Raw genomic sequence first — 26915 nt, 5'->3', positions numbered from 1 at the left:
CTTCAAGAGCAGCTGTGCTGGTAGCTGGGAAGACAGCAGCCTTCTTAAGGGTTAAACTGCAAGGACTGGAACAAGGCAGATCCAAAAACCCAGGAATTTGATACAGTTCAACAGCTTCAGTGTACTTCGTTATTTACCATGCACAGCCTCTGCCAGCTGTAGCTGAGCCGCTGTTTCAACCTGGGAAGCGAAGGGACTGTATTTTGTACTTACTGGGATTTTTGCTTTGTTATGTCCCCACACCAGCCACCTTCCACCTCCCACGTCCAAACTGTCGGTGCACACTTCACAGGAGCCATCGCTGCCGAGCAAAACCAAGCAGCGGCGGTTACTCCAGTGGGAAACTTAAAGAGATTTCCTGGGCTATAGGTGGGAAGGAGGAGGCCTTAAATAGCCCGTCCCTGGGTGTGCAGAAGGTTTAGTACACTTTGGACCTGGGTATCTCCATCCAGCTGTTAACGTGGGGAGACAGACAACGGAACTGTTGGTTTTTCACTTGAACCCCATTACTTGTGACCGAGTATAGGGTGTAGGGCCGGTCTCCCACCCGATCCCAAGCTCCCTGCAAATCCTTGCAGGTGTGGGGACCCTGCGGGACTCTGTCGACCTTCACGTCCTCCACGTGCTGAAGTTTTGCTGAGATGAAGCCAGAGATTTCAGGAATCAGCCTGAATCCGAGCAGCGCTTGGCTGGCTCGGGCCGTCCTGCTGCAGGCTGGGGCTGAGGGTGGGTGGGTGACAGCAGGGACAACACACCGCGCTCCTGCTGGACGTGGGGGGCTCAGAGCACCGAGTCCTGCCTCGGGAGCACCGCGAGCAGTTGAGCTCTGACCGGTGCAAGGGCCAGGGTCGGAGGGGAAGGGTTTCTGCCGCGGGGATGCCACGGGTGGCCTCACAAAGGCACCCCGCAAACCCGCCGGGAAATCCCCAGCCCGCCGGCGTGGGGGCTGCAACACCCCGGCGGAGCTGCTCCGCAGGCCGACACAACGGAAGGCGGGCTTTAGGACCTGGGGAGTTCCGGGCCACCCTCGTCCCGCCCCCAAGCCGCCTTCCTGTCCTGCTATTGGCCGCTACTCTCCGCCTGCGCCCGCCCCCTCCCATGCGCCGCTCCGCAGGGGGCCGAGCCGGCGGGGCGCGTCACGTTCTGGGCGCGCCCTGAGTGGCCGCGGCCGCGGCCGGCCCCGCCCCCGGAGCCCCACGCGAGGCAGGATCCCGCCGCCGGTTACATTGTGCCCAGGCGGAGCGCGGGGCCGGGCCGCCGCCGCGCATCGCCCCACGCGTGGGCCGGGACCGCCCCGCACCGCCCCGCGGCCGCCCGCCGCCTCCCTCCGCCTCCCTCCGCCCTGCGCGGCCGGGGCTTCGGCTCCCGGCGCTGTCGGCGCGCAGCGAGCGGGTGAGTGACTCTCCCGGGCTGGGGCGGGGGGGAAGGCGCCGTTCCCGAGCCGGCTCCGGCCCCGCTTGGCCAGGCCGGGTTGGCCTCTGCGGGGCTTGGGGGCCAGGGGAGGGCAGGGGGCTGCCGGCCGGCGGCGGGGCACCCCGGCAGGAGGCACCCGCATGCCCGGGCTCCAAGCGGCGGGCTCAGCTGGTATGCAAGGCTGGCAGCGAGCTGGGCAGGGAGGTGGGGGCTTTGCTCTTCTAAAGCAAAAAAAAAAAAAAAAAAAAAAAATTGATCTGCTAAATACTCCTCTTGGAGAATATGGAAGTGAAGCGGTTGCTTTTCCCTTTTCGTTTTCCCTTCTCCCTCTGTCCCTCGCAAGCCCGCCCCAGCCGGCACAGTGACACCAGCGCCCGGAGCCGGGCCGGCAGGGGTGGGCAGGGGTGGGTGGATGGCTGAGCTGAGCTGGCAGGGATGAAAAAATAGTTCCGCACCCCTGCTGTCCTTACAGGCCCCTCCACGTTTAACAAAGTTAAAAGCCCATTCGGTAGGTTTGGGGTTTTTCTTAATTTATTTCGTCCATCCACTTGCAGCTGTAGTTGGGCTGGGGGGCTTGGGCCAGCCAAATCTCTGCTTGCAAAATCTCCCGTCCTCAGCCTTCCCGCAGCAGACACCTGAATGGTTCGTGCGTTTCGTACGGCGAGCCCTGGCTTCATAACCGGTTTCTATTCTCTTTTCTGGCGACCTCTGCCTGTCTTCTCTTGCGACCCGCTGCAGTCGCTCCTTGGTCAGGGTGCCATGGGCCACCACTGTTGTAGTCTCTATCCGAGCGTACCTGTTGCTCTCCAGGACAGACCCAGAGCTGCTGGAAGAACAAGCAGCTCTATAACCTTTATACTTTGACAACTTCCCTTGTCTTCGCCCTCCTTCCTGTGTCTTGTGACACTTGTTTTTATTGAACTTACCTAAGGAGCAACCCGAGATGTGTGTAACACACCCTGCGGGGTTCTGGTGGCGGCCAGCTGCTCCTGGTAGCTCAGCTGTGTTATCCATTGCTGCTCTGGGTCCTCTGAGTAGGTGTAAAACAGGCCTGATCTCCCCAGCTTTCTTTTCTCTGTCCATCTCTCAAGGGGTCTGACTCCTTGGTGAGAGGGGACCCTTTCTGGGGCCTCTCTGATTTCCTTGTTCTGTTTGCTGCTTAAGATCAAATCTTATCTGAAAACACATTTTGCCTCTTTTGTGTCTTTTAACCCTAACCATCTGCTCTGGTTTATCTCTGTGATAAGGCCATACTGAGTAAAATACGTGGGGAGGAGGCATAGGTGGAAGTTTGCTCTGCAGCGGGAAGGTGTGAGGTGGGCGCAAGAGTGAAAATTATGAATGAGAGTGAAACAAACAGTGAAATCGGCTGCAGAAACAAATCAGTTGCACCTGGGGGCACAGGAGACCGTAAGCAGCTTCAGGACTGAGGTACTTAAATTTCCTATCCCTTTTTTGTTCATTTTCTCAAGTATTTGAGATTATATTGTTATCTGAAGTCCTGCGTGGCGTGCCCCACGGTAGCCTCCCGTGCTGTGTTGGGGGCAGGTTCAGGTAGCTCAGGCAGTGGGGACGGTGCCTCAGGTGTGCTTTTGGGGAGCAGGTCAGGCCAGTTGAAAATCCTTCGACTGAAGGAGCTAGGCAAATGAAATTCATGAAGGCAGACAGCCTGGGAACAGATGACAAGATGCTGCATGACACATACTCCAGACGTGTTAAAATGAGCATGTGTCTGATACATCACATGCTCCCTCCAGTGCTGGAGTGAGTGCTGGACACGGTGGGAGCACGGAGTATGTGCACATCCATGTGTCCATACGTACGTGTGAATTATGATAGCATTTTTGTCCCTGCAGTGGTAACCTGCCGCTCCCCAAAGCCTGCGGGAGTCCAGATCCTGCTCAGCAGCCAGAGGAGGTTTTAGGCAACGTATAGGAGGTAGGTGAGTGAAACAGGAAGGGCAGGATGCGGCCATCTGTGGAGGTGGAAGAAGACGGGCAGCGTGTTGCGAGATGAGGAGGGAAGTGGCAGCATTACAAAAGAGAGGGTGTTGAGCAGTGCCTTGGCCTTGGGCATGAGTAGGTGGAGCAGGACGGGCAGAGCTGGCCCGGGGTGTCCGCGGTGTCGGCTGACGCTCGGGGATTGTGGAAGGGGCAGGTTTGAAGAAGCAGTGTCAGCACTCGAGCTGAGGAGTAGATTTCCTCCCCTCTTTTATAGACTGTAATTGAATTGCAGAGGACGTCGCTGGCATTGCTTAAAACAGTGGCTGCAAGAATGCTGGCCAGGAAGCATTTAGCTGTAACAAACTGCCCCAAGCCCCCTGGCCTGACGTTTAACCACCCTCGCATCGGTCTGTCTTTTCTTATCAACTTTATATCCCCACAGAGACTATTAGTATCACTCCAGCCAGTACAGGCTGCTCTGTCTTCCCCGCATCTCTCAAGCCTGGGAACGCTGCATGTCCCACAACCACCGTCTGCTTGCTGACCATTAGACTTTGCAAAGACTTCCAGTTTTCTATGACAGCCTGTCAGATTGTGGCAAGGCAAATTTATTACTGTAGCACACTGGCAATCACTCTGGTTTGTTTTGCAATGTGTCCACAGATGCCCAGGATAGCCTCGGCTGCAGCAGCGCTCCCATGCTGGTCCAGAACTTGCAGGCTGAGCGTGTGGTTTGATGCTGTTAGTACTGAAATGAAAAAAGCAGAGATGGGTGTCACATTTGTTCTTTCTGTCCGGAGCCAGAGGGCAATGAGCAGTGCTCTGTCTTGCAGCCCCAGACCCTTCAATACCTGTCAGTGCTTTGCAGTCTAGTTGGGAATGGCTGTCTTCCATGCCCAGCCACGTGCGGGGCTAATCCGTTTAGGAGGCATGAGGGCCCCCCACCTCCAAGGCTCTGAAGGCTGGCCAGAATTGCAAACGAGCCCCTGCAGATCGAACCTGGCAGTTGCACCGAGATCTTCTGCCTGGTAGGGGCATGGGGAAGACGAAGCAAAACCCCAGGCACAAAACTGAAATCCTGCCGTGACAGCGGGCAGACAGACCCGTTTGGTACCAGCGTCTGTTGCAGGGCTTCTGGTTAGCCTGACCGTTGGAGCCACCAGCTCTGGCAGCCTCAGCGCAGGGAGCCGGGCACAGCCCACAGAGAGTGGGAGGATCTGAATGTGCTTTCTGGAGTCAGCAGCTTGCGGTGGTTATTCTGGCATTAATTTGATGTATACCACATCTCATCTTCTAAACTCTCCCTGGGAAGTGGCATGTGGTTCCGCTCCTCTATATTTGAAGTACCAAAGGCCTTTTGCCTTCGCAGCACGTTAGCAAGTTGGCTTGCTTGAAAAGGACTTTATCCTGCCCAGATGGGGCTGGGGTCGATACTGGGATGAAGTAGATTGTTTCCATTCTGGAGCCTTTTTGAGAATAATTTGGGCGACCGGACTGCATGCTTCCTCTGCAGCCCCCCATTCATTTTGCAAAGCGACTGTGATTGATCTGGCAGAATGGGATTTATTCAGTAGTGGAGCCAGAGGGCTGGGGGGGAGGAGAAAACCCCACAGCAGCCTCTGAAACGAATCATGGGCTCTGAAAAGATCCACTGGGGTTAAGGCGTAGCAATGAAAAGCTATTGTCTGGAGCCTGGACTGTGGCTAAAAGCATTATTTATCCCCATTTGGATGGTGGTTGTAGGAGGGTGTGGTATTCCCAGGAACTGCAAAGCCAGTGTGCTTAGTGGTGAATGTGAACTTTATTTGATTGCCTCACAGGTAGCTCAAGAAGCTTTATGGAAGATCTCAGTTGCTAAGTAGCAAGTCCAACATCTGATTTGCAAATAAAACTGCATGTATTGCATGCAAAGCGGATTTCCTACGGGTATTTTTATTTTGGTTGGAACATGGTCGCCTTTGGCTCAGATTAGTTCATGTCTTACAGATTTGAGGCACTACTGCCCCTTTTACCAGTGCTTTTGCAAGATAGAACAAGAACCTCACTAATTGGTACAGCTTGGCAATACTGCTTTTGTTCTCTGTAGTAAGTGGCATTCAGTAGATTCTTGTGGTGGCTTTGGGCTCAGAGTGGAGCACGGGTTTAAAGGGAGGAATGGTGGGTACTGGTGAGAATGGGGTACGAAGCAGTGATGGACAGACCAAGTTTCTGAGTGCAGCTTTGCTTTACTGAGCATGTTGATGTTCAGATATGTGCCCGGACCTTCTCTAGACAATGATCTCCTGGAGCCTACAGAATTGGGCTTGGAAAACCTCCCAGTTTCTGTCTGAGCAAACAGAAGGAGCCTTTCACATGGTCTCTCTGTTTTCTGTCTAGGATATACAGGCTAGGCTAGAAAGTGAGAATCGAGAAGAAATGATAACGATGCCTTCCATTCTCAAAGGCTGGGGCAGGATCAGAAATTCTGTGCTGGGGGGATGGAGTCAGTGGTCTTTCCTTTGCTTGCCTGTGTGAAAATGTGATGAAACAAGAGTTTGTCAGGAAGGCCAAATCCAGCTCTGCAACAGAGATACCCTCTGATTCACTGCAGTTGCGTTGCTGGAATTCCAGCATGCAAAATCACAGTTGCATCTTTGCTGCGTTAGTCATCCTGAAGAAAACAAGAACAGATTTGGCTGACATGGGAAAACCACTGAATTCACCGGAATTGCTGGCAATGACCTGATTTGTTAGGGAGCAAAGTCTGCATCCAGGCACGCAGGAGCATGGACAGAGCAGGCAGCATGCCTGGGAGATGGTGTGGGGAAGGTCCTTTGCTGCCCACCTGGCAGCAGCCCAGGCTCCACGCTCGGCAAGTGCAGTGCTGCACCAAATGCCAGGTGCTATTTTAATTCCTTTCATCTCAAGCACTCTTTACAGAAGGGCATTATTAGTGTCGAGCATTTCAAGCAGTTCCAAGTTGTGTACCTGATAGTCTGCTGTGTTATGCAAGGACACGAACATCATCTGAAAAAAATGTGTTCCTTCCCATTTCTTGCTTTTCCGTCTCCCTCCCCCGTCATCTTTTCCTGTTTTCTGTTGGTTTTTTTCTGCTTTTGAAGCTCGAGCAGTGTCTGTGAGCACGTGAATGCCTGCATGTAATAGATCCCCCTTCTTCAATCTTTTGACGGTCTCCAATGCCGGAAAATTGCATCTGAAGTGCAGCTGTATCTGGGTTCTGTGTTTGACCAGTGTGTTGCCACACTGCTTTTTCTCCTCTAAGTGGCTTTGCAAGGAGCTCACCTTCGTGAAGGCAACGCAATAGGTGACTTTAGATTTCTAGTTTGCTACTCTGTACAGTAAAAAGGGGGAAATCTGTTCTATACCAGTAACTTTGCCCTGGGATGATGCTGCTGGCCTAAGCACCAGGTGGTGGAGTCCGTGAAAGGCGTTGGAAAGGTACAGACATTTGGGATGAGGAGCAGTCATGCTACTAATGGGTAGAGAATTTATCCTGCCGCTTCTAGGGGGAAGGTGAACTTTGGCTGAATTCAAGACAGCATTTCACCCCAGAGGGTTGGTATTGTGAAATTAGAGAGAAAATAAAAACGAACCTTTACGCCTGCCTCCCTGCAAAAGCAGCCATCGCTGGCTGCTCGAGGCGGGTCTGCTCTGGTTTGGAAGGAGCCAGCTATAGGTTGTAGTGCAGTCCATACGTGGAGGGCCTGTATGGCTGACTGCTTGGCAATGCATCTCTGCCGTGGCGCGAGCAGCTTCTTCCAGGTCTTCTGAGCTAAGCCAGCGGGGAACCTTACTGCTTATTTATTTACTTATTTACAGCTTTACATAGTTCATGGTTGAGTGGGGCAAAACGGAACGTGTCGTGCTCGCTGCTTCTCTGGAAGTCTGATGGGCGAACAGAAAGTGCCAGCTCTGGTTCATGGGATTTGGGCTCTTTGTCGGTGTTTAGCCAACCTTCACGGTCTTGGGAGAACGCTTATAAATCCTGTAGTTTTGCCCTCTAAGCAGAAGTGATTCTTGATCCCCTGAAGTCCCACTGGGGAACGTCGTATTTGCTGTCGGATACTGTCCTCTTGAAAAGCAGCGGCGTTGCAGCTGGCAACTCCCTGCAGATAGCAAATGCGACTGGAGATGTGTGGACAGCCCGCTGGTTTAAGGTGGAGGGGGGAACCCCTCGCCTAGCTAAATATAGGCCATGTATCAATCGTCCTTCCGAGCCCTCCTCTCGTTTGTAGCTCTTGTGACTGGGGACCAGGGCCTGATACAGCTTCCAAGTAGCTGATTTCTAAGTGCCGCTTGGATTTTTCAAGAGGTGATGGAGTGTTTCTCCTACGTGACCTGTACCAGCAGGGCTCCAGCATGGTGACACACCGGCCTGGCAGGGACAGTGTTTTGCTGGGGCATGGTTTGTAGGGGGCAAGAGGCGCTCGGGCGGGAGCACTGGGGCTGTTGTTCGGGTGCGGAGTTCGGCCAGCCCTGTGGTCTTGTTTTTTTCCCCTTGTTCTGTTTGCCAGCTTTGTCCTGTCCAGAGAGACCGCTGGGCTGTTTTGGTCATGAGCTGAGATTCAAGGGGTCTTTTCTCCCTGAGCCAACTCCTACCCTCCTTCGGGGTTGCTGTCTGCCCTGCGTGGGTGAGGGGAAGGATTTCCAAAGCGCCCTTATCGTGCTCTGCTGGAAAAAAACCCTGCCTTTCCTATACCTGCTGTACAACGGCTGCAGACAGCCAGGGGAATACCGGAGCCAGCACACGGCGTTGGGTATCTGTCAAAAAGCTGGTGCCCCTCTGCCCTCATCCATATGGAAGAAGGGTTATCGTCTGCCTCATGCAGTAAGATCCTTCTAAAAGGCTATGCAGTAGACATTTATTTTTTCAATAACTGCCTTTCGAAGGAAAAAAAATAAATTCAGCATGGAGAAATCCAAGATCCAGTTTGTTCAGGTCATGCCTTCTGCTGTTCACGTTGACACGTCTGTTCTGGTGATAACTTTCTGCATGATAGAGGATGTCGCTGGGAGCTCCGATAACCCCCTGAGTTCTCATAGAGCAGGTGGGAGCTTGGCAGGGGCCACTGACAGCTTTCTTTGTGCAAAATATTCCTCACTCTGAGCAGTTCTGTTTTTTCTCTTTAGCTCAGTAGCTGGGTAAGGCAAACGAGGGATGTGGTGGGGGCCAAATTCTGCTCTGCATGCATCTGCTTCAGAGAAGTTCCTATAAAAGCACATGTCACGGGTCCAGCCTGTTCATCGCTGCAGTTAAATATTGCTTAAATTGGAGCACACATGTGCACATCATGAAAAATGTAGAAGGTCCTTTGAGTTACAGGCTTCTGAGGTTTATAAGGCTGTTACTTTTTGGAAGAAACCCATCAGATGAAATAGCTGCTGCCTGCAGTTTCTGTTTATCTGATATGGGTGGGATGGTGCCAAGTTCTCTGGTAGACTGAGAGATGCAGCGGGGCGTGTTTGTGAGGGGAAGAATTAATACCTGCCACTTCTCTGCTTGTGCCCACCTATAGCAGGCATGCAAGAAGCCCTCAAAACAAGGTGTTTGGAAGTTGCTGAAAACCGCAGGCGAAACTTGCTGGTGAGATGGCCGACACGGGAGTTCAGAGGCTGCTTTAGTTTCAGTTTAATAGTCTGTCTAGCCCTGCTGATCTGTGACCGGTGACATTAGTGTCATAACCTGGCCCCAGGAGGAGCCAAGTAAAGGGGCTGTGGCTGTGGCCCATTTAGCGCTCAGGCTTGCAGCTGTACCGGGGGATCAGTTGGTGCCTGTAGTGGGACAAGGCGATATGAAGAGCAGTGCTACTGGGGACTGGACTGGAACCTGCCCATTTATTCCCTGGATGCTGTTCAATACCCGTTGGATAGAAATATTATTGGGTTACCCAGTGCCCTGGGCAAGATGTTTGATGTTAGAAGCCTGAGGTTTTTTTATATATATGTATGTGTGTGTACATATATGTGTCTGTATATATATACAAAGTGGCTCTGCTGCAGCTTTTATATAGATATTTTTAATTTCTAAATGACCTGCTCCTTCCACGCTGAGCAGTGGCTTCGCTAATCTTAGTGTCAGAAAAAATGATGCTGCCTTCCTGCAATCTTTTTGTTTGTTTCGATAGCTGTCCTATATAAATTGCCTTAACACTTTGTGCATAAGCAGATCAAAGGTTAACACTGGACAGCTGACCGGATCTGCAGGCAAAGAAAGCAATAGCAATGGCAGGTGGTTTCTGAGGTTGTAGGAACAGGAACCTAAATCAATAGCTTTTAGCAGACTCATAAATGTTTCATTTGTATTCCTTGCTTCTGCGTTACAGAGCTTTGACACAGAAATCCATACCACCTCTTAAATTAGTCTTGTCCCTGCACTGGATGCAGATGTTAGAAACCATTTCCCTCAGATGCACTTCAAAGTGCTGCTCTGTAATGGCGTTTTCCTTCCTGTTTTGGAGCCTGGATTCCGCGCAGCCTCATCACAAGGGGAATGAGCTCGGCGGCCTCAGCCGCGGGCTGCAGGGATTTTGGCGATGAGCATGCACATATCCAACCCGAATATCCGTGTCAGTGCTCCTGCCTGGTTCAGAGACCAAGCAGAAGTTGTGGCTGCTCGGGCAAGCTATCGTTTCTGCACAGAGAGGCCTTTTCCTCGGACTGTGACACAGCCCTGAGGAGGGAGTGAGGCCTCAGGAAGACCAACCTCAATAATTCACGGCAGCGGGTGCAGAAGGAGGGATGTGCCCACAACTATTTGTCGGATTTGGACTCTTGGAGGTGCTGGAGAAGCAGGGGGTAGGAAATGCACGGGCAGAGCGTGAGTCAGGCAGCTTATCTGGCCATCCACCTCCGCTTGAGGTCATCCACCCGTGGAGCGTGGGAGGCTTGTGCGGCTCCAGGTCTCGGCCAGGTCAAGGCTGTGACCTGCCAGCAGTCTGGGAGCACCGTGTCCGTTCTTGGCATTCCGTGGCTTCCCCCCGGGACCCTGAGTGCAGCCAGCTCCGGCTGGCCGGGGGGACAGGGCTGATCTGTAGACCTTGTGCTTGCAGGGGAGAAAAGACCCTTGGGAAACCTCGGGCTGCAAAATGCAAGTTAAAAAACCAACTGAAAAACAACAACAAGAAGAACCCAACTAAAAACCCTTCCCCAGCTAGATCTGTGCGGCTAATTACTGATTTCTAAACAGTTAGGTGGGTGGAGGGGCATGCCGTGGAATTTTAGCCCCGGTGTTTGCAGCCTGCAAAGCAAAAGTGCAGTGTTTTGGGGAAGGCAGGGTAGAAAAGGGATAGAAAAATAGTGTGGGGTGAGAGAGGAGATGTAGCAGAGCTGGACACAGTTTCTCAAGCAACCCCTTTTTCCTGGGAATTAGGCCCACTTTCCCCAGGCTGTAGCTGTTCCCGGTGGCTGCCCTGTGTTGGCAGGGAAGCTGAGCTGAAGGTGGCAGCCCCTGATGCTCCTGGGCATCCCAACAGGGTCCTGCCTGCCCTGAGAGATGAAACGCTCCTGGGACAATTCAGACACCACCCACCACCCCAAGTTCTGACATGCCCCATTTTTAGCCCATTTAGTGAGCTGGCCACCTGCAAACTCTACTTTTAGCCAGGAAGAGTCTCTTTTACTGAGAAACACATCTAGTGTCGTGCCTGTGATGGCTTTGCTGTGTCCGCTGTCACGGGGGCCTGGAGCAGAGGCACAGCAGGCTGACCCTGTTTTTTGGTGGGTTTTTTGTTTTTTTTTTTCTTTTGGACTGATTTTTCAAACCTTAAGACAGTTGTGCTACTAAGTTCAGTACTGACTTTCTGCTGTAAGAGGACTGTGTCTGCTTTAGTTAAATGGGGAACAAAATAGAGCTGGCTAAAATATTTTGGAGTAAATTACTTGGATTTTATCATCTAAGTAGTATTAATTTGATTGGTCCAAAGGGTTTTTTCTTCTACAGGCAAGGTTAGGTATCAGGTAGCACTTAAATGAAATAGTAGCTAATAAAAGCCTTGTGTTTGCTTCTGCCCGTCTGTTAAAAAGCATGATTTAGCTGTCTCTGTTGTCTTATTCTCTGATGTCAATCTGTCCTGCGAAATGTTTGAGTCACATGAAGTGTCTGGTGAGTTTTACCAACAAAAACTACAATGAAAGGGTTTGGTAAAATTTGTTCAAAACTTTTGGCTTGTGCGTGTACCTAAATATTCTATAAATAAAACCTGTAGCGATTGCCTTTCCTAAACCTGCAGTAATCTTCATTAAAATCAGAAGCCAAACTTGACTTCTGCTGAGCCAAGAGCAGACCGATGCCCTTTCTCCTGGATAGAGTGCTCTCTTAATGCTGTTTTCTAAGGAAAAGCAACTCTTCTGCGGTTTGCCAATACCCTCCAGGGGCTGTTGAGACAATTTACCATCAAGTTTGGGTTTTGATTGCTTCACTTTGTTGCTCTGTTGCTGAAACCAAAGTGCAGAATTTCCCCCTTCACCCGGCTCTGCCTTCCCACCCTGCTCAGCCTCAGCTAAATTTTTGGAGGGTGTGGGGGTGCAGGAGGCACGGGCTCTGCAAGCCAGGGTGCAGGAGCACCCGCAGAGCAGGAGGGTCAGCTGGTGCTCCATGTCTGAGGTCCATTGACAGTCTACCAGTGTTGCATAGCAAATGCATATATTCTCCGTGCCTTACGTCAGTAATGACAAGAGAATAACGTTTCTTCTCTTTGTTTCTTTGCAGGCAGGAGCTCTGTCATCATGTCAGTCAGCGTCCACGAGAACCGTAAATCCCGGACTAGCACCGGCTCCATGAACATCTTGCTTTTTCACAAAGCTTCCCACCCGGACTGCGTCTTGTCCCATCTGAACACCCTGCGGAAGCACTGCATGTTCACCGATGTCACCCTTTGGGCAGGAAACAGGTCGTTCCCGTGTCATCGGGCAGTGCTGGCTGCCTCCAGCAGATACTTCGAAGCCATGTTTAGCAATGGCCTCCGGGAGAGCCTGGATGATGAGGTGAACTTCCATGACAGCCTCCACCCAGAGGTGCTGGAGCTACTGCTGGACTTTGCTTATTCCTCTCGGATCATCATCAATGAGGAGAATGCCGAGTCCCTCCTGGAGGCTGGAGACATGCTGCAGTTCCACGATGTCCGAGACGCGGCGGCCGAGTTCCTGGAGAAGAACCTCTACCCTTCCAACTGCCTGGGCATGATGCTGCTCTCGGATGCCCATCAGTGCCGGCGGCTCTATGAACTCTCCTGGAGGATGTGCCTGGTCAACTTTGAGACTGTTCACAAGAGTGAGGACTTCAACAACCTTTCCAAGGACACTCTGCTGGACCTCATTTCCAGCGATGAGCTGGAAATCGAGGATGAAGAAAAGGTCTTTAAGGCTGTCATCCAGTGGGTGAAATACGATCTGGATGAGCGGAAAGCTTATCTCCCAGAACTTCTGAGGAATGTTCGTCTGGCCTTGCTTCCTTCTGAATGCCTCAGGGAGGCCTTGGCTTGTGAGGACTTGATCATGGTGGACGAAAGGAACAAGCTTGTCTTGGATGAAGCTATTCAGTGCAAGAAGAAGATCCTCCAGAATGATGGGGTGGTCACCAGTCCCTGTGCCAGGCCTCGCAAAGCTGGGCACACCTTGCTGATCCTGGGAGGACAGACCTTCATGTGTGATAAGATCTACCAAGTGGATCACAAAGCCAAGGAGATTATCCCCAAAGCAGACCTGCCGAGTCCCCGGAAGGAGTTTAGTGCCTGTGCCATCGGCTGCAAAGTGTATATCACTGGAGGCAGGGGCTCAGAGAACGGGGTCTCGAAAGACGTGTGGGTGTACGACACCGTTCATGAGGAATGGTCAAAAGCAGCCCCGATGTTAATAGCGCGGTTTGGGCATGGCTCGGCTGAACTGGAAAACTGCCTGTACGTGGTTGGCGGGCACACTGCAGTAGCTGGAATCTTTCCTGCATCTCCTTCGGTTTCCTTGAAGCAAGTAGAGAAGTACGATCCCCTGTCCAACAAATGGACGATGGTGGCTCCTTTGAGAGACGGAGTGAGCAACGCTGCGGTGGTGAGCGCCAGGCTCAAGCTGTTTGTCTTTGGTGGGACCAGCATTCACCGAGACTTGGCGTCCAAAGTCCAGTGCTATGATCCAGCTGAGAATCGGTGGATGATCAAAGCTGAGTGCCCACAGCCCTGGCGCTACACGGCAGCTGCTGTCCTGGGCAGCCAGATTTTCATCATGGGAGGAGACACCGAGTTCACGGCAGCATCCGCCTACCGCTTTGACTGCGAAACAGACCAGTGGACGCGCATCGGGGACATGACAGCCAAGCGCATGTCATGCCACGCTTTGGCCTCGGGGAATAAACTCTACGTGGTGGGAGGTTACTTTGGCACTCAGAGATGCAAAACGCTGGACTGCTACGACCCTACATCAGACACGTGGAACTGTATCACAACGGTGCCTTACTCGCTCATCCCCACAGCTTTTGTCAGCACTTGGAAGCACTTGCCATCATGATGAGGGTCAGGGCGCGGGGGCTTGTATCCAGGAGGTCAATAAGGTAAGGGTCTTCTCCTCTTAAATTGAAACTTGCTGTCTTGCCTCAATTGCATCTGCAACATGCCATGCCAAAGCCACGGGTTCCAGGTTGCTCACGTTTTACGAGAAGGGTACGTTTAAAGGCGGGATGCGGCGCCAGAAAAGAATAATCGCCTCTGTTGTAAGTCGCGCTAGCTCCGGGTTTCTCTTGTTTCCAGATGATCCTCCCGGTATCTTAAGAGGTGGATGGTTGCAAGCAGGCCACAGCTCCTCTCCCTGTGCTCCAAGCTAGCTGGATGTGCCAGCGTCATCCTTCTGTGGGTGGGTAGGGGAGGGCAGATGTGTCCACGCCTGCTCTCACCGCTGTCACCGTGGAATGCATCCTCTCCCCATGCGGTTGAGGGGTTAAGTTTTCCAAAAGCGCTTGCATGCAGGTCCTGGGAGATACGAAGGTAACAAGTGCTTTGGAAAAAGTCTCAGTAGTTCGATATCTTTGTTGTGTATCTGGGTGATTTATTTGAAGCTGAAGCATATGTAGGCAAGTGACCCTTGGGATGCTGGCAAACGCTGGATCTCTTTTTATGCGCTGTATTTATATTTCAGTGGGTAGCAGAGGCAAAAGCTTAGAAGCCATGATGTATTTGATGGTCCTGGTGTTTATTTAACATCCAAACTGTTGCTTGTTAAATCAGAACTTCTGAGACTTCTGTGTGAGACCTGAGTGGGAGGGAAGGGGTTTTGTAACCAGAAGAAGAATGTGTTTATCGGTGTTTGGGGGTGTGTGAGAGTAAGAAAGTCGGTGGGAACTGACGATGTCCTGTCTCATTCTGGTGCTCCGGTTCTTGCTTGCTCGGAGAAGGTGCTGTTGCAAAGCCACAGGGTCGGGGCTATTGATTCCTCCTCTCTCCTCCCCAGCGGGGGATGTCTGGTTGCCGTTTGGGTTAGCAGTTTCACTCCACAGAGCTTTGTGCGTCTTCACCAGTCTGTGCTGCGATGCAGCTGGCCGGAAAGGCCAAAAGCTCTTCTCACCTTGCATTGTGAAAGCAGGTACTGACATGGGCAACGCTTGGATAGCATCATCTTCCCAGGAAGCCTGTAATACCTCTGCTAGCTCAGTCTGCAGGTTTCACAGTGCCAGCAACACACACAACCCTGCTTTGGTGGCTGGGGAGTGCATCCCAGCTGGCTGAAGGACCTGGGAAACTCTCGCGTATGGGGGCGGGATTGACAAGCTTTGCTTACGGTTTTATTTGGAAAGTGGGCACTGTGGGGAGGGAAATTCTTCCATAGGCTCATCAAAATCCACTTCACTTGACAGGGGGAGGAAGGAATGCTGCCCAAACCCTCTAACACCCTCTCGCTTCCCTGCTTCCCACTCGGTGTGGTTGGTGCGCCTGGGAATCGCCCAGCGGGTGAAATTACTGGCATCTCCCAGTGAGCATCTCTTTTGATGCCAACTGGGAACCAAGGAGGAGCTCCTGGCACCTCTGCCAGGCGTTTGCCCAACATGACCACCTGCTTTTCTCAGGGGGAAAAGAAGCACCCATTATTTTTTGATTAATGGCCTTTGATTTGTGTTAACACCTGGTTTTAACATGGGTTGGACCACAGTGAGGGCAGGGCAAGAGTGGAAGGGGTTAAAATGGGATCTCTGAGAGCTTTCCCAGCACTGGAAGATAACGGCCTTTCCAAATTCTCCTCCTCAGGCGTTGCCTAGCATCTGTCGAAGTGGCTCAGTAATCTAATTAACTGCCACTCCGCTATTAAATGTTGCAGCAAGGAGTGTGAGGACTCCATCATTTTCAGCTCCGGTCAATGGGGCCTCCCATTAAGAGCTATCCTAGAGCTGAAAATTAATTTTCTCTGGTGGCAGATGCATCTGAATATTAAAGGTCCACACCAGCCGTACTGCTGGGGATAGGAATAGGGAACGTTTTCAGGTGCAAGTTGGTTCTTTAGCCACTGAATAAAAAGCAGTCTCCAAAGTCACAGAGATGTTATTTTCCTCTCCTACCTTTTTTCCTCCGTACTGTATGTGCGTTGCTCCGATCTAATAAACAGCCGTGTGGGGGTTGTGAAGGTGGTTTTTGTCCCCCTGTAATCTGGAGGCTGGCATAAACACAAAAACCCTAGGAACTGTAATATGCCAACCTGCAAATGAAACTGGTGAAAAGTCACTGCGTGATTTTGGCTTCGCTTCCACTCTTTGGTTGGAAGTAGGATTTAAAATATGCATGAGTTCTTGCCATACAGAATGTCTCTTCATGTTTTTTTTCTTGAGATTTTTTTTTTTTTTAACTTAAGTTATTGTTACGGCCCTAACCACTGTGACAGCTGCTTAAATAAAGCACCAAGATGGGTGGGTGAAGGCCACACCTGAATGTCTGTGATGTGCTGCATTGTCCATGCTGCACCAGCCGTGTCCCACGTGCTTGCCTTGGTTGTCCTGGCTGCCTCTGTGCCAAAACTGGGCCCAGGAACTGGGGTAACTGGCTATAGGGTCCTGCAACTACGCTGTCGATCGTCTGGCTGAGGGGTCTTCTTGGCTTGTAGCTCCCACCATGTAAGGTCTCTGCTGCAACACCTATTTTAGTCTCTGTGGGACTTCTTCAAGTAGGGGCTCCCAGAAGACGGGTTGGCCAGCCTGTGCCCGGGTGCTGGTGTGCTTTGGGAGTGCGAATCCTATAGGAACTACCCTCAGCTGGAAAAGGCTCAGGAGGAACCATCCCAGGTGCCCTCAGAGCAGAGCAAGCTGGGCTGGTGGGGAAGGGCCTGGGCACTCGCACAGTAGGAAGTGGTGCTTCGTACTCGTGAAAAAAAAGGCAACCTCCTCACCTACAGGCTGGTGAGGCTGCATTCTTACTGGCCCTGAAACCCAAGTAATACGTCCTTGAAAAATGTTGATCATGGAACACCAAGCAGGCTTTTCATTTCAAGCATAAAACCGATCGGCTGGAAATGTCTCCTCGAGGGCATGGCCTTCACCCTTCCCAGCTGGAGCCGGGGCACCTTTCGGCAGAGGTCCCAGCACCCCTGCCAAGGATGCCGTGTGACATTAATTTAGTGCTTATTACCTGCAGTTAATTCCAGGGATCAAGCGTGATTAGCAATATGAAGCATGAAAGCCCAGTCTCCTCCCTCCTGTCCAGGAGTTGAATTGATACAAAGGGGAAATAAAATACTGAGCACTCTGCTAATGAAGGTCCTCGTGTTTATAAACACAAGCAAAGCCTGGCCAGGAGCCCAGGGGATGATGCTGGGTGGTCTCTTGCAGTCCTGGGCAGTGACAGCGGATGGGGATGACTCTACATCTCCTAGGAGGTGACTTTAGGCCGTACCAGGAACAGGTTCTCCAAGCTGCCTGTTTCCAAATTAAAAGTGGCTTCTCCAAACTATCCATCCTGTGTGACGCTTTCATTTTGGTGGGGCAGAGCCACAGATGGGCTCGGGCCAGAGAGAGGAGCCTTCAGCTGGGGGTTGAGACGGTCACTGCGGGTGAGGGAGCTGTAGATTGTATGGTCCAGCCTGGGAAAATGAAACGGGGAGGGGGGTCCCTGCGTCCCTCTGTGCTGCCTCCTGAGCCTCAGGTGCTCCCCTGTGGTGGAGATGTCAGAGCTCCCATCTCACACCGAATGGGGATGAGCCAAACCCCTCAGCAGCCAGAGCTGGGGGTTCCCCTCCCGGTGCCTTTCAGCTCCTGCAGGATCCTCCTTGTGGCCTGGGTTGGAGGGAGCGGAGGCTGGTGGCCGGGCACGGCTCAGGCACTCACTCCGGGGGCTCACTTCAATGCTCAGAGCCCATTTTGTGGCTCCCACTGGAGCCCTTTGGTGGGTTTGGCTCCTGCAAGGGCTGTGGGGTGGCTCCAACAGCTGGTGCCTGCTGTTGGGTGGGTGCTGGGCGGCCAAGCTGCAGGTTTCCGAGGCTGCTCTCGCACCTAAAAGCTGAACTTTGGCTCCAAAGCTTTGGCAAGGATTTAGGCAGCATGCCGGGATCGGAACTGTCTTTTGCTACCGTGGTCTCACTAAATGTTGGATCTGTTCAGTGACTTTTCCTGACTCCTTAATTACAGATTAGACAACGAGCCTTTTGCAAAGACAGTTTTACTGCTGCCTGGTTTGGCTTCCCTTCCACGTGGAGCAGCGCTTGGCCAGCCCTTACCTTGCAAGAAGCTGCAGGGTTTTGTTGCTGTGCATCACTCCTGACTCTGACCACGGAGCCCCTCTTGCAGCCAGACATCTTCCCATGCAGAAGCCCCGCGTGCCTGCGAACGGCAGCCTACAAATAACCCGGCATAATCTCCCGGCTCCTAAATGCTGTAGCTCACCTGCGTGCTGCTGGGTTGGTTGCTTGCAACCTGTTAGAAGCTCGCTTGTGTTGCCAGAACAAAGTCACAGCTGGTTTCTCTTGGTGGCTCCTAGGGAAATCCATTTGCATGCGTGTAACAGCGAGGCTGGATAAACAGGGACTGCAGTTTTTTTGCTGTTGCTGCTCTTTCCAAGCGGCTGGTTGTCTCTGAAGCCAGTTTATCAGGCAGCGTTGGAAGGGAGTGGCTGGCCTGGGGAGGAAAGTCAATGAAAATCAGGCTTTTCCTAACCCTGGGCAGATGGAAACATGTGCAGTCTGAGCTTGGCCTCAGACTGGATTAATCAACCCCTTGGAAACGTCAGTCATATGGGTGGTTTTGGAGGAACCTGCGGAAAAAGAGAAAAAGGGTCTTTTTGTTTTGTCTGTTCCAGTTCTTGGGCCCTCCTCCCTGCCCTAGGAAAAAAAAAAAAAAAAAAAAAAAAAAAGAAAAGCAAACCACCTAAAACTTCATTTCGCTCAACTTTTCATTCCCTTGTCTCATGTCCATGGAAGTTTCTGGGCCAGCTCTGCCTGGCTCCCCAGTGCTCTGAGCCCTCCCCAGCTGAACGCCCGCTCTCTCCCCTCTCCTGCAAAAGCAAAGCACACCCCAAACCCCAAGTAAACCAGCTGCTTTCCACCTCCACCCTTCTCTGGGATTCGGGGTGGGGGGTCACCTCGATAGCTGCCATCCCTTTTCTGGTGGTCCCCTGCGCGGGCTGAGCCGAGCATCATGCTTGCTAATGAGATTTCTCTTTCCCTCCCCAGATGCCAGAGTCACATCCATGTCCCCTGTCTCACTGCTGGAGCCGACACAGTGACCGAATTCCCTCCCGTCCTCGCGCCCAGGACTCCGAGGAGCCTTTCACATCCCTTCCTGGCACCAGGAGTCGGAGGCACGGCCAGCCCCGCTGCCGGCATCATGCCAGGGGGCACCAGGGCCACCCAGCCCTGCCGCTGGGCACCACGTGGAGATGGCGAGGAGCCGGGAGCGCTGGCTGCCGGGCTGGGCGCAGGGGCACGGGGACGGCTCGTGGGCACCGGTGGCCTCACGGGACTGGGGGGATGGAGGCTCCATCCCTCGGCAAGCACAGCATGGGGGGGGGCCGTTAGGTGCTTTTTGTTACTCGTTTGAGGGGGTTCAGAGATAGTAATATTTTTTTTTAGACACAGCGAACTTACCATTGGCAGTGCCTGCTGTTTGGGTGATTTGGAAGTTTTGTTTAAAGGCAAAACGGGTTGAGAGCACCTGGCTCTCCCCATCCTCTGGCCGCTCTGCGGAGGCTGTTGAAACATTAAAGTGTGGGAGCTTGGGGCAGCTGCCAGCAGCGCTGGGTACTGCAGCAAAACAGGGCAGGTGCCTTTTGTTTTGTACTTCGGGCCTTTCTATTACCCTTTTTTTTTTTTCTTCCCCCTTTCCTCACTACAGCCGGTTGCGATTTGGTCGGAGGCTGGGCAGCTCCCCGCACGCAGCTGCTGGGAAGAGCGCGACGGCTCTGTTAGCGTGCCAAGGCACCGGCACTGCTGCCGAGATAGTCACCAGATAAACCCCGCTGCGTGCTTCGAGCCGCTCTTCTGAGCCGCCCGCAGCCACTGAGCAGCGCGTGGGTGAGGGCGTAATTAGTAAACGAGCAGAGGTGCAGCAGGGCAAAGCTCGCGCCTTGGAAGTGGGCATCTTGCCTCGAGCGGGGCCTCGGAGGGAAAGCCGGCGGGTTAGGGGAGCCCCTCAGGGCTGGCAGCGCGGGCTGGGGAGGGACCCCCACCCTGGGGAGGGACCCCCTGCCCCTTCCCGCTGCACCGCACGCCCTGGCCTCGCCTTGGAGAGATGTGAGCGTTGCTGACGGCAGGGTGCCTGCCCGCCCCGGCTGAGCCACGCACGCCGGCTGCCAACTGCGTTTGGGTTTATCCACGCAAGAGCTGTCAGCCCGAGTCACTCCTCATTCATGCTGTGGAGGGAGGCACGTGGCTTTTGGCTGTTGATACAGGGGTCCGGCTCCTGACCAGCCTCTTCCAGGGCTGGCGACTGCTCAAGACTGGTCCTGCACTGCCCCAGCATCCCGCTTTCCTCCACAGCAGATCTGGTCCTCCAGATGCTCTGGGCTTGCCTTTCACCCCTGGATTAGGTTAAGCTGTAGCCTGGCCAGCTGCATGATGCAATGTGATGAAAAGCCTTGACACGGCTTCAAACAACAAAGGTCTTTTTGGAGCAGCAAGTGCCCATTGCTGCCGGGAAGAACACGCTTTGTGCCCAGCCAGTCCACGATGCTCTGAATGACGTTTATTTACATCTTCTAGTCTTTTTTTTTTTTTTTTTTTTTTTTTTTTTTTCTTTCCTTCAGCTGCTTATGAACTTTAATAAAAATGATGATCTGGGAAACCGTTTGTGTGTTTTTCACAGGAGTCTTCATTCTTCAGCAAGTTGGATTTAGGTCTAATAACAGGGCCGAGGAATAATAACAGGGTTGGCACTCGGCGGGGCGGTTCACAAACAACCTGCTAAGCAACCAGCCCAGCTGTAATTATTATTGCTTCAGCGCTTGGGAAACTGAGGCACATTGTCAAGTGCCTCGTCCAAGGGTAGTGGTAGATCTGGGAATCAAGTCCGGGGCTTCTTGTGTCCCGAGGACATCATGTGTCTCCTCCTCCATGGCTGTTCTCGCTCAGCTTGACTGTGCCATGATTTTAGCATTGCAGACTTGCAAGTTCTCCTAACACCTGCCAAATAGGTTGAGGGGGCCCAACCTAGACACAGCCGTACTCCTGCAGGGAAAGCCAGTAATTTCTAAGGAAAATGAGAAGAATTTATACTTCTGTTTTTCTGATTTGCCTTCACTTGGCTGCTGCAGCTCCCAAGAAAGGGGCCCATTGACAGGCGAGATGGGCTTTCCAGCTGGGGCTCCTGTTCACGCTTCTCCTCTGTGTGCATCTCTCCCCATCCTGGAGGAGCAGGGGACTGATCCAGCCCTGCTCTGGGAAGGTTCTGGGTTCTCCCCTGCTACGAGACCAGCAGCTCCAGCTTTGCTCGGGACTGGGAACATGAGCGCATCAGAGCAGCAAAACACGACCTTGCACGTTCACGTTTGCTTCCCCTTACTAGCAGGGCCTGTTGGGCTTGGGAAGCAAAACCACCTGTGGGTATCACGCACCGTCTCAAGGGGATTTGGAGCCTGAATTTCTGAGCTGTTAAGGAGACTGGGAACATGTCTCCTGGCCCGTGGGAGCTGGGTGGGCAGCAGCATTAGCTGATGTGAGTTGGGCAGATACAAGTGTAAAGCTCCATAGAAAAAAGCTTATTAAAGAGCCCTTTGGGAAACCAATTCAGGCTAGAAATTACTGTTTGATGAGCAGGAGAGGGAAAAAGGGAGGGTGTGAATGAAATCCCTTTCAGTTTTGTTGATTCAGGTTTTATATGGGACTCTGGGACTTTAAATACCAGCTCGGGAGGCTTTGCGACTGGCTAGCTTTGATATGAGCCATGCAAAGACCTGCTCTTTTGTATTTATTCTGGAGCTTGCCTGAAAGACAATTCAAAAGCAATCAGCAGCTGCTGTGACAGCAGCAACCTGTTGCTATGGAATTAAATGCATTGCAAAATACAAAGGTTTCTTGGTTAGCAGCAACAAAGTAAAAGGGGAGTAGGAGATGGAAACGGATGTAACAGGCAGAATAAAGCTACAGCCCAAGCGGGGCTGGGTTTTACCGGGAGGTACAGGGGAAGCAATGTAAACGTGATTTGTTTTGCTTTTTTGCCAACTCAGCAGGTCACGCTCGGCTTTGTCTGGGAGCGAGCACTTGGGAAAGAGTCTTGTCTGGTGGCACTACAGGGGCTGTGTGTTCCCAGGCTCCCGGGAAACATGCCCACATGCTATAGCCAGCCCTCGCTGCGGGGTGTCGGAGATCGGACATCTTCCCCATGTGGTGCCCAGGAGCCTGGCACGGAGACCCCCAGAGGTGCAGGCTCTCGCAAGGATCCGGCCCTTGCTCAGACCCAGGCATGGCAGCAAACTGCTGCCGGCAGCCCCGGGCCACCGAAGGGGTGCTTGTCCCACACCTACCTCCGCCTTGTTTTGCAGGGACCCGGTGACACCAGAGAGCTTGGCCAGGACACGGCTCGTTTCAGGCTCGGTCGCGGGCTCTCTCCGCTTTGGTTCTCCAGCTCTGTAACAGCTTCTCGCCCTCTGAAAAGCATCTGGGAGGAGAGGGCAGGGAGATGGGATCGGGCAAGCAGCTAGTGGGACTGCACCTCTCCCAGACTCAGGTCTCGGGACCTCCATCCCCAGGGATCGACCATGCTGAACCTCCTCAGATGCAAAAGGCTGATACTCCTATGACTCATTTAAATTAAATTTATAGTGCCTTATTGGTTTTTAGATACACATTTTCCCAGCCTGACCCCAGCTGCCCTTGAAATAGTACTATTGTGCAGTGAAGCCCTACAGGGAATTAGCATCTGAGCTTACTCTCTCTTTGTCACCAGAGTCAATTAAAAGCAGAGTCGCTGGTGATTTAATACCTCCAGCGTCTAAGGAAGCCCCACATCCATCCAGAGGCTGGCTCTGGCGTTTTAGACACATAATTGGAGTGGAGGAGTGTTTTTTCCAGTCAACCAACACGCTTTCAAATTCATCCGTGTCTACACAGAGCACTGAAGCCTCGTGTCCTTGGCTTGTCGTCTTCTGCACATTAATTAATGCCCTGGCATTGCACATTCTCCTTGTGATATGTCTCATGTCACATTGTTTTCCTATTCCCCACGCACCTTCTCCCTTGGGATAAACGCAACACGTTTTAGTCTCTGCAGAGGGTCCAGGCTCACAACCTGCCCCCTCAGGAAACGCTGCTCACAAATGAAGTTAAGAAACCACTGCCCCCAGCTCCCCACCACCAACTGGAAATTTTAACTGGGCCCAATCCCTCTCCCCCCAGTGCAGAGCCGGAGCTCAGTACCCTCCAGGTACGGGCAGCACTGCTGGTGTCCCCAGGATGGGAGCCTGCAGCAGGGGCTCCTGGTGGGGGTGAACAGCAGAGGCTGAGATCATTTATTCTTCCTTCCTTACAATCTCCCTTTTCTTTCCGTCTCACCACCTCCTTATTTAACATCATTGGCTGTTGTGCAAAGCCATCAACCCTGTTTGCAGCAGCGTGACCTACTTTACCGGGTCGTTCTGACTTCCTCAGTGAAATCCCAAGCTCAGGGCCCACCCAGGCCATTCAGCGTTTCTCAGCTGAATAGCAAATCCAATTAGGTGGAAGAAAGCCTGGCTTTCACGCTGTCAGCGCCTGGACATCTCACTTCCCGCTCCCCAGCACACGCTGCACCACTGATGGCCGCGTCTCAGAGACACAGCGGACAAGGACCCCTCTGTGCAGCCCCCCTCCATGTGAAGATGGGGGAAGAGCCCAAGAAGACTCACCCTGGCTATCTGACGTGTCCTTTCATTCCTTCTGACAGCCCCCGGGGACCACGGAGCTCGGGAATCAAATAATGTGTGTTTTTTTCAGTTCTGGCTCTCTTGGGAAGCCCTCCCCTCCCAGCTGAGGCTGGAGGAACGGTCCAGGGCCATGCCACACGGCACAACTTGTGCTTCTTGAAAGGCTGCTGGCAATCTCAGCCAGGACATGATTTACTGACCGATAGAAAGTCCCGTCTCTCAGTCCCGGCATCACACCTAACCCCAGCCCTGCAGCTCCATCCAGAGAAAACATTGAAATTCTGCCCTTTGCTGCTCCCCTCACTCGCTTTGTCCCCCCCAGCAGGGTTCCTTGTCCCTACAGCCACCAGCAGGCAGCCAGTCCCCAGGACGCTGGCTTTGCTCCGTCCTGGGGGAGAGCCGTGTATTAAAAGGGATGAGAAGAAACAAAAGAAGGAGAAAAAAACTCAAAGTCCGCCAGGAAACGCTCTTTTGTTTTCTAACTGCCCAGCTGGGTAGGAGGGACGGACGCCCCCTGCCCTGATGCGAGCCCAGCAGTGCCGGGTGCCCGGCCGCTCGGCTCCCCAGCAGGTGCAGGGAGGTGGGTAACCCCCTGCTCCATTCCTGGGTCACCGTCTGGAGGAATTACACACGCACACCCCAACAGGAGCTGCTTCCCTCCCACAGCCGCTCCTCTGCGCCCAGCCAAGCACCCGCCGCCCCCCTCCCCTGCCCACGCTGCCGCCCTGCTGGGCTCACGGCTGCTCCGGGCCTTCCCACAGGGCTCTGCTAATGACTCACTGCTCCTGCTTGGCTCTAATTAGGCTCCTGTCTATTTAGGCTCACTGGAAAGATGCAGCCAGTGAGAAGCAGCTCTTTGGTGGAAGGATAGGGGAAAGAAAGAGCGTCTGGAGACGCCAAGTGCCGGAGGGAAAGACGCCAGGCTGCGGCGAGAGGTCAGGGGGTATCGGGAGTTGCCAGCTAACCTACATCTGTGCAAGGGATGGACCGTAAAGAAAGGAGAGAGCAAAGGGGCCTGAACGAACCCTGCCAGGGACTCTCCTGGGGCTCAGCCCTGCCCCTCTGGGGAAATAAACCTTGGCTCCATCCTACTGGCAACGCCTGGCTGAGGTGCTGGGATGTCATCCACCCAAAAGCGAAGGTTGCTGTTTATAGCCCTGTCGGAAAAAAAAAATAAAAATATTGACACGCAAAGGAGCCCCAGGATACAGGGAGAGCGGGACAGGGCTGTGCAGGCAGCGGGAGCTCGTCCTGAACCTGAGCATCCTCCCCTGAGCCACGATGGAACAGAGGGCAGGAGAGAGGCTCTGGAGGAAAGCCTCATTCAAGGGGTATCTCAAGAGGTGTGAAAAATAGCTTTTGGGAGGACACGAGGGACACGAGACACGGGGTCTGCTCATCCCTGCGAAGGCTAGGGGTGCTCGCGTGTACAGGCTCTCGTATCAGTTGCTAGTATCAAACATTATTTCCCCCTCAATCCAAACATATTCCCACCCCAAACAAATCAACACGTTTGCAGTGTTTAACATCCCTCTAATGAACAAAATCCAGGTGCCTGCAACAGCAAAGGTAAGTCATTCCTTTACCATTCACCTTGTATCTGATCACAGGGCATCTCACTCACTGAACTAATTAGGGTTTTGCCTTCCCTTCTTAATAAAACCCGCATGAATGAGCAGCCTGTCTGCAAGCCCCAGCCCAGCTCGCACCTGTGTCCTCCCAGACCTCCAATTTCTCACCCTGCAGCCAGCGGTGGGACCGAACCCAGCACGGGCAGGAAAGGGGAAACGCAGATAACACAACTGTTAAAGGTGTCACTAAACCGTTATTTCCAGAGAGCCTCTCCATGCTCCTTTTGGTGTCTCGTCCAAGTGTAAAGATCCTTTAGAACCCCTTTTAGGTAAAGGTGCCAGTGAAAATCCTACCACATCCAGATGACCCACCACACAGCCCTGCAGAGATTTTTGCTGGAACCTTAGCAGCTAAGGAAAAGCTGGGGTTGGGTAAGAAACTTGGGATGCTCAGAAAAACATCGCTGCTACTCAGGGACCGTCTAAAATAATTGACCCATGTGGTCTGGGGAGAACATTCATTTCAACATCTTACCTGTGCCGTGACAGCTCAGAGCACGGACTGCAGATGAAGTTGTGGAAAGCTGGTGTAGGTGGCCTGGAGCCGTGGGGTTGTTTCCTCTTCTGGCAAAGGCAATTTGCATTGCATGCCAGGCCCCGCTCTGGCCTACGGAAACGGGGGTGCTTCGGTTGGTGCTGTGTGGGACCAGAGAAGCACATGCTGCCTGCTTTGCTCTGCACCTTTCCCTGCCAGGAGTTTGATTCCACAAGAATCCGATTTTCTACGCGTGATTTGTCATCAGTAAACGTGCTCTTCCTCCTCCCGTGGCCAACGCCGGTGATACCGTAGCAGCCTGGTGAACCAGGGCTGCCAGCAGTAGCAGCTCACAGCGCCAGCAGCAGCCGTTGTTCCACCGCAGCAATGCAAAGGCTTGGGGTAACCCAGGCAGTGCTTTTGTTCGGCATCCAGCTTGCAGAGCCAAGAGGGGCCACAGAAAAACGTGCTCTTTAAACACCACACACAGGAGCCGACGGTTCGGCAAAAGCTTTTATTTGCTTGGGTAAATAGGCGAGCTGGGACGAATGGGAGTGCAAACAAAATGAGGACTACTGACCAGCCGTGGAGATAAAGGCGCTCTTTCATCTCCTGTCTCACACACCCAGGGAGCTGCCCATCTCGGAGCGAGTGCTGCGTGACAGGGCATAGGCTTGGGCTCACTGACATGCTTCAGGGTTTTAGAACAGCACATGCAGCGCAGATGTGAGGAGAGGGGAAAATACGTGTGTGCGCTGCACTGCAGGCGAACAGCGCGCAGGAGGGCGGGCTGGCATTTCCTAGCGCCTGTTAAACAACCCAACGCTGCCAAGCAGTGCTCACGGCGACGACCTGGAGGCTTTGATCAATGCAACTGATTCTCCTCAGGCATCCTCTCTCCTTCTGTATCTCACCTCTAAAGACAAGTGAGATAATACATGTAAAATGAAGCAATGCCTCTGCCTCAAAATCAATACGCAGAGGATGAAGGGGGCAGGTCTCGCTGCTCTTTCCACCTGGGGAGAAGACGCTTCAGTCCTGCGCAGCACCCGCGGCACAAGGGCAGCTGTGATTGCTTTTATAGGTAAAAGAAAAAATGGTGGAGAAACTCCAGCCATCGTGGTCTTCTGTGCTGGCTCCTCATCGTGCTGTGGAGCAAACTCTG

The 26915-nt window shown here is 52.9% G+C and overlaps 1 protein-coding gene and 1 long non-coding RNA gene across 5 annotated transcripts; one reads left to right on the top strand and one right to left on the bottom strand.

Moving 5' to 3' along the window:
• Positions 1-1271: 1271 nt before the first annotated feature.
• On the top strand, positions 1272-20565 carry KLHL25 (kelch like family member 25). 4 transcript variants are annotated; one of them, XM_037396036.1, is made up of 3 exons: positions 1272-1392; positions 12064-13893; positions 18981-20565. In XM_037396036.1, the coding sequence occupies exon 2, from the start codon at positions 12081-12083 to the stop codon at positions 13848-13850; it is 1770 nt and encodes a 589-aa protein (XP_037251933.1). In that variant the 5' UTR covers positions 1272-1392; positions 12064-12080; the 3' UTR covers positions 13851-13893; positions 18981-20565. The 4 variants fall into 4 exon arrangements, with proteins under 4 accessions (XP_037251933.1, XP_037251934.1, XP_037251936.1 ...); XM_037396037.1 differs by having other exon boundaries at positions 1285-1396; positions 12068-13893; XM_037396039.1 differs by lacking the exon at positions 1272-1392 and adding an exon at positions 5028-6660.
• Positions 19589-26490, bottom strand: LOC119151757. Its single transcript, XR_005105537.1, has 2 exons — positions 25751-26490; positions 19589-24801 (listed from the first exon to the last, which is right to left on the bottom strand). It is a non-coding gene; the product is annotated as an uncharacterized LOC119151757 (long non-coding RNA).
• Positions 26491-26915: the final 425 nt, after the last annotated feature.

This window comes from Falco rusticolus, chromosome 7, assembly GCF_015220075.1.
Source record: "Falco rusticolus isolate bFalRus1 chromosome 7, bFalRus1.pri, whole genome shotgun sequence".
Classification (NCBI taxonomy): Eukaryota; Metazoa; Chordata; class Aves; order Falconiformes; family Falconidae; genus Falco; species Falco rusticolus.
Note: the sequence above shows the minus strand (reverse complement) of the source record. Positions and strands in the feature narration are given on the sequence as shown.

What these genes read in the sequence shown, in the direction of transcription:
- KLHL25 (XM_037396036.1), top strand. Translation starts at nt 12,081, where the DNA reads ATGTCAGTCAGCGTCCACGAGAACCGTAAATCCCGGACTAGCACCGGC.